Source organism: Coregonus lavaretus (genome assembly GCF_964263955.1).
Source record: "Coregonus lavaretus genome assembly, contig: HAP1_SCAFFOLD_7906, whole genome shotgun sequence".
NCBI lineage: Eukaryota > Metazoa > Chordata > Actinopteri > Salmoniformes > Salmonidae > Coregonus > Coregonus lavaretus.
The window spans coordinates 1-6,855 of NW_028162451.1; the positions used below are offsets into that span (position 1 = coordinate 1).

At 43.9% G+C, this 6,855-nt stretch overlaps 1 protein-coding gene across 1 annotated transcript; it reads left to right on the forward strand.

Annotated features, from left to right (window-relative positions):
- Positions 1-13: 13 nt before the first annotated feature.
- On the forward strand, positions 14-4,049 carry LOC311119227 (dedicator of cytokinesis protein 2-like). Its single transcript, XM_084193953.1, has 5 exons — positions 14-136; positions 910-1,097; positions 2,700-2,808; positions 2,921-3,069; positions 3,363-4,049. The coding sequence occupies exons 1-5, from the start codon at positions 19-21 to the stop codon at positions 3,432-3,434; spliced, it is 636 nt and encodes a 211-aa protein (XP_084050079.1). The 5' UTR covers positions 14-18; the 3' UTR covers positions 3,435-4,049.
- The last annotated feature ends 2,806 nt before the right edge of the window (positions 4,050-6,855 follow it).

Genomic DNA, 6,855 nt, shown 5'->3' on the forward strand with positions numbered 1-6,855 from the left:
GTTCATAGCCGGATATGGATGAGAGGAAGTCAACTCGTCCGCGCTCTGTCCTTCGCTCCTTCCGTCAGTCCATCATCTCCATCTCTTCCCTACAGGGGTCTGAGTGTGGGACCCCCACCAAGCCTTACCCAGACAGGTAACACACACTCACAAACACACACACACTCACATTTTAATACTTTATTTGAAGCCGCCAATCAAAATGACATTAAAAAAGGATCCAAACATTTCAAAGGTCCCTGTATGCATGACACTCAAGGGTACAGAAAGCATCTCCTTCTCCAAACAGCTAGGCTGCCCACGACAGCTGAAACAGAGCAGTACCTAGCCAACTGCTTCGCCCTAGTTTTTGTCAGGCCCGCAATCTGTAGTCCATGCACTGCAAGCCTGTGTACGTGGCCGAGACTGCCAAATATCAGTGCCACCAGCTTGCACCTACACTCGAGGCTGTCCAAGCGTGCCACGAGGGGCTGGTATGTAAGAAACTTGTCGGCAAAGGCCTGCTCCATGTAGCCATCAAATGAGCAACCCACTTTCAAAATGAGCACTCCCCTGCACCTCCCCCTGGCCTCCCCACAACAGCAACATTGGCGTATTTGGCACACAGGAAAACACATTATCATCAAACCAGCTTCCTCTTACACAAGAATGTTTATGGAGGTGTGCTGTTGGTGAGACTACCTGTCTCACCTCACTGACTATCAGGTCGACAAGGTGATCGTGTCTAGCAATGTACAAATCCTTGTATAAACAGCAACCATTCCCAATATGGGAAACAGACTCACAGACACACACACACACACAGATGCAATAACCACAAGGATGCAAACATGCAACCATACTGTATACACAACACACACCTTACCCCCTCTCTCTCCCTCTTCTTTCTCCCCCACCCTCCCTCCCCAGTGGTCTCCCTGATACGGCGGCCCCCAGACCCCCACCCTGCAGCGCTCCAGTGGCAGTGTGAGCATGGGGGACGAGGGAGGGGCAGAGGGGAGGTGAAACTCCGGAACTCCAAGAAGAGAAGGAAAAGGAGCAGCATGATCTTCATCCCAGAGGAGAGAGACAGGACCAACACACTGGACAGCAAACGGGTGAGAGAGAGTGAGAGAGAGAGAGAGGGGAGGAGGGGGAGAAAGGGAGAGAGAGAGACAGGTGGAGAGGGGGAGAAAGAGAGAGAGACAGGTGGAGAGGGGGAGAAAGAGAGAGACAGGTAGAGAGGGGGAGAGAGAGAGAGAGACAGGTGGAGAGGGGGAGGGGAGAGAGAGAGAGAGAGAGAGAGAGAGGAGAGAGAGAGAGAGAGAGAGAGAGAGAGAGAGAGAGAGAGAGAGAGAGAGAGAAAGGTAGGGAGAGAGAGGATGTTGGGGAGATAGAAGCCGATAAGTGCAATGTTGTTTTACAGGGTCAGCCACTGTTTCAAAGAAAACCTTTCAAAACAAAGAGGAAAAATAGGAGAGTATTTGGACATCAGTAGAGGGGAGGACCATCCTCTTCAGTGAATTTCATTTAAATAATTGATTAAAACACACTATTTTGTAAAGAAGGTCTACAGTAGCCTCAAGAGCACTCTGTAGGGTAGCGACATGGTGTATTCGGAGGACAGCAAGCTTCCGTCCTCCTCTGGTACATTGACTTCAATACAAAAGCTAGGATGCTCAGGTTCTCACCCCCTTCCATAGACTAACACAGTAATTATAACAACTTCCGGAGGACGTCCTCCAACATACCAGAGTAAAAAAAAGCTTAATTCAATTGTTGCCAGCACTACAGTTACAGTCACCAATGCTCTGGATAACATGAAAACAGCCTAACCAGCACTGCTAGGGTGAGTAAAATGGTCAGAGTGAGGTGTTCTCTCATTTGTGTCTGGAAGTAGCTAGCAAGCTAGCCAATGTTAGCCAGTTAGCTTGGGTGCGTGTTAGCCAGTTACCATTGTGAGGTCAGAACGCTCGATCAACCCTACTCCTCCACCAGAGCGTCCAGTGTGCGCTCTGAATGCTCAGAGACCAAAACGCTCTGAATTTATGAACAGACAATCTGACAATCTGACAATGCTCTGAATTTACGAACGCCCAGAGCAAACTCTGAGTGCACTCTGGCACTCCAGATTGAATTGACGATGTGGGCTGTGTGTAGCAGTTTGGCTTGGAAATCTTTTTTCGTCTGGTCACATACAGCTGATGTGTTGTGCATTGAAGTCCACAAGCGAAGGGAAGAGGTGAGAGGAGGAGAGTGCATAGATGCGAGAAGGAATACAACGTGGCTGTGTGTTTACGCGTGATCAGGGGTATATTCATTCCGCCGATTCTGTTGTAAAACGTTTCTTAAACGGAAGCAAATGGAACAAAACGGGGATAAACATACCTGAATTTGTCCAATACAAATTTGTCTCTCAACCTGTGTGCACTTACGCTGTAAACTTTAATTCATAGTCTAGGTTGTAGCAACCTCATGATGGTTATAGGGAAAATGTGAGTATCATGTAGTAGCCTAAACCTATCGCTGTTACATTAAACTGGGTGAATGGAATATGAATAACAGTCATCCAATATGCTGTATAGAAATAAGGCCATGCTCATTTTTTAAAATATCGTCCTCCCTCATCTTAAACAGCACTGACCGCCACTGTTGGACATGCCTGTAAACTCCTGCTGCATAACAGTATCAGTGAGACACTGCTCTCTGTCTCCCTCTAGCTGTCCAAGAAGCAGGAGTTCCGCAGTGACACCAATCTGTCTGAACCTGGCTGTCAAAGAAATGTCTTTCTCACCAACGCCAACTCCAGATCTCTGCCTGCTATTACAGGTACAACACACAAACACACACACACACATGCACACACACACACACACACACACACACACACACACACACACACGCACACTCCCTCACACACACACCCTCTCCCTGTCCGCAGGTCTGTCTCTGTCTGTGGCCAATGGTAGTGAGGAAGCGGAGTCAGCCCGGTCCAGAAGGGACAGTAAGAGCATGTCTGTGTGTCTTCCTGGAGACCGCACCGCTGACAGACGCTCCAAAGGGGTCATCAACCTGCTCTTCGGGACCAAGGTACACACACACACACTCAACAACAATTAGGTACATTGTGTGTACCCCCCCCCCCCCCAAAAAAAAAAAATTGTAAAGTGGTTATCCCACTGGCTATAGGGTGAACGCACCAATTGGTGAGTCGCTCTGGATAAGAGCGTCTGCTAAATGACGTAAATGTGCCCTTGAGCAAGGCACTTAACCCTAATTGCTCCTGTAAGTCGCTCTGGATAAGAGCGTCTGCTAAATGACTAAAATGTAATGTAAATGTGTGTTCTATCGAAAGGGATGTATGTTTATGTTTGTTCCAACAGAGCATCAAGTCTGAGCAACAGGACAACAAGTCGTCTACTGATCCAAGCAACAAGAAAGCCAGTCATTTCTAACAGCCATCCATCATACATGATGTACCCTCAGTGCCTTTTAACCTGCTCTGCTTTGAATGCCAGTTAACACCAGGGGCTATTCCCTTGCTAGAAACTCCTCTTTGGAAAGAGCTATCTGATCTGCTCTTTTTTAATAAAGTTTTAAAGACTTGTTTGCGCTCACACAGGCACACGCACACAATGAGTGCGAGATGGAGGGAAATGGAGAGAGAGACAGACAGATTCTCTGAAGAAATTCTGCCGAGTATGCTTTTAAACTTCTGCTCTCATATATTTTATAATAATTTCAAATGAGAACATTTTCATTGACTGTCCTTCTCTAATAATGGTGTTAGCAAGCATTCAATTTATGAAACAATGAATAAAGAAATATCAGAGTCAATTTCCCCACCGATGTTTGACAGAGTTGGTTTTTCACTGCAGTCAATGACCAAAAGCGCCCTCTGTGGCCTCATGGGTGGAATAATATTAAACATTTTCATAATTTCATAATAAAGACAAAAATACAGTGTTTGTATGTCAAACAGTTTTGTTATAACTCAGTCTTCTGTGATGTATATAACATGTAATATTGGGATGGAAACTAAAAATGTAATACATTTCAACTCTATATCTGACAAGGTACAGGTGTCTTCTTTTTTTAAGCCCATAACTATGTGTGTGAGGTGTATACTTTTGTATCAAAGTAGATTTGTTTAAGACTACCAAGATTCACTCTGTGTGACCCTGATATAGCCCACTGCAGTAGAAGGTTAATGTGACTTTAGAACATAATGGATGAAATAATTGAGGTTATGGACAATGTCCCAAAGCACTTTCATTAAGAGCCAATGGTCAAAAGATCATGCCTTTATTGCAGCAAACAGTAAAACACAATTACAATAGGACTGTCATGTAAATTACATACATAACCAAGATCAAATCCAGAACTATTTAATTCCTTGTAGAAATATAGAAACATAGACCATGGTGTGTTTGTTTGTTCAGAATAAACATTAGCCCTGTTCGTTACCTTAATTAAAACATCTGGAATAAACTAGATTAAAAACATTTGATAGGCCACAGATAAACTTGATAACAAAACCTCAACTCTTTTTTTATTCAGTTCTATAAACTGAAATATGTTTGTGTAATTTGATACAACCAAATTTGTCCAAACTTGTTTATCTGCCTATTATATTTCTATAAAAATTAGTTTTCACTACATTCACAGTATTTTACTTACATGATAGTTTCATGTCATCAATTCTCCAGTAGCCTACAGCCCACAGTTGTTTAACTCCATTTGAATGATTATTTTCCAAATAACATGGCCTATCAGTTTCCCTCTGTAATCTGAAGAGGGCAGTGTTGTACTGTGACATCAGAGAGTGTTTCCTATCTGTGGCGACTCAAGAAACAATTTGCAGCACAACATTTCCTCTCAGGTTTAATCCATGTCTCAATAAACAAAGATAATAAGGCTGATGATGAATTTCTCTGTCCTCCTCTCTCTTCTCTGTCTCCCTTCTCTTTCTTGCTCCCTCTCTGTCTCTCTCTCTGTGTCTCTCTCTCTCTCTCTGTCTCTCTCTCTCTCTCTGTCTCTCTGTCTCTCTGTCTCTCTGTCTCTCTGTCTCTCTGTCTCTCTCTCTCTCTCTCTCTCTCTCTCTCTCTCTCTCTCTCTCTCTCTCTCTCTCTCTCTCTCTCTCTCTCTCTCTCTCTCTCTCTCTCTCTCTCTCTCTCTCTCTCTCTCTCTCTCTCTCTCTCTCTCTCACACACACACACACACACTCTCACTCTTCCCCCCCCATTCTTCTCTTCCCTGTCTCTCCCCCACCTCCCTCCTTTCTCTCTCACTCTGAGACATGAGGACTATCAGAGCACTACAGAGCTGATGTGTGAGGAGCAGGAGAGCTGCTGGGTCATTCCACCAATTACGTGCCTTTGAGCAGTGCAACTAAAAAAATTAAAATAAAAAAAAACGTTTTATTTTAACAATCTGTCATAAAGAGCACATGTTCACTTAATAAATAAACATGTTTTCCCATCTCAAGAGGTTAAATAAAAAACACCAGAAAATGGCCAAAAAGAGTAGAACTAGCTCACCTGCTTTTACACTATGATTTGAATATTTGATGTTTAATGTTTCTTTAGATTTTTTTTTATGTGTTAATAGTTTCACCATATTAGGACAAGAGTTTAGTTCACATAACAGGGTTGACCTTAAAACCTCTTAAATGTAACTAAATGTAATTGAAAATGTAATCTACGTAATACCCAAAAGTAATTATATGTCTTGAGAGGGCCATAAACAATAACTAGTAATGCTGTATACTCCAAGAAAGGTTAAAATGTCACCTTTCTGGTAAAAATGATACATTGCTGAGGTGTAGTCACTTTTGAGGAATCAAGTACACAGTAAAAATAGGCAAAGCATCAATACAGGACTAAGATTGAATCCTACTACACCCACTCTGATGCTCGTTGGATGTGGCAGGGCTTGCAAACTATTACGGACTACAAAGGGATACCCAGCCGCGAGCTGCCCAGTGACGCGAGCCTACCAGACGAGCTAAATGCCTTTTATGCTCGCTTCGAGGCAAGCAACACTGAAGCATGCATGAGAGCACCAGCTGTTCCGGACGACTGTGTGATCACGCTCTCCATAGCCGATGTGAGCAAGACAAAGGAGCTGATCATGGAATACAGGAAAAGGAGGGCTGAACACGCCCCATTCACATTGACAGGGCTTTAAGGTTAGCGGGTCAAGAGTTTCAAGTTCCTTGGTGTCTACATCACCAACAAACTATCATGGTCCAAACACACCAAGACAGTCGTGAAGAGGGCACGACAACACCTTTTCCCCCTCAGGAGACTGAAAAGATTTGGCATGGGTCCCCAGATCCTCCAAAAGTTGTATAGCTGCACCACTGAGAGCATCCTGACCGGTTGCATCACCGCCTGGTATGGCAACTGCTCGGCATCTGGCATCCGACCATAAGGCGCTACAGAGGGTAGTGCGTACGGCCCAGTACATCACTGGGGCCAAGCTTCCTGCCATCCAGGACCTACAGTTGAAGCCAGAAGTTTACATACAGTGGGGGAAAAAAGTATTTAGTCAGCCACCAATTGTGTAGGTTCTCCCACTTAAAAAGATGAGAGAGGCCTGTAATTTTCATCATAGGTACACGTCAACTATGACAGACAAAATGAGAATGTTTTTTCCAGAAAATCATATTGTAGGATTTTTAATGAATTTATTTGCAAATTGTGGTGGAAAATAAGTATTTGGTCAATAACAAAAGTTTCTCAATACTTTGTTATATACCCTTTGTTGGCAATGACACAGGTCAAACGTTTTCTGTAAGTCTTCACAAGGTTTTCACACACTGTTGCTGGTATTTTGGCCCATTCCTCCATGCAGATCTCCTCTAGAGCAGTG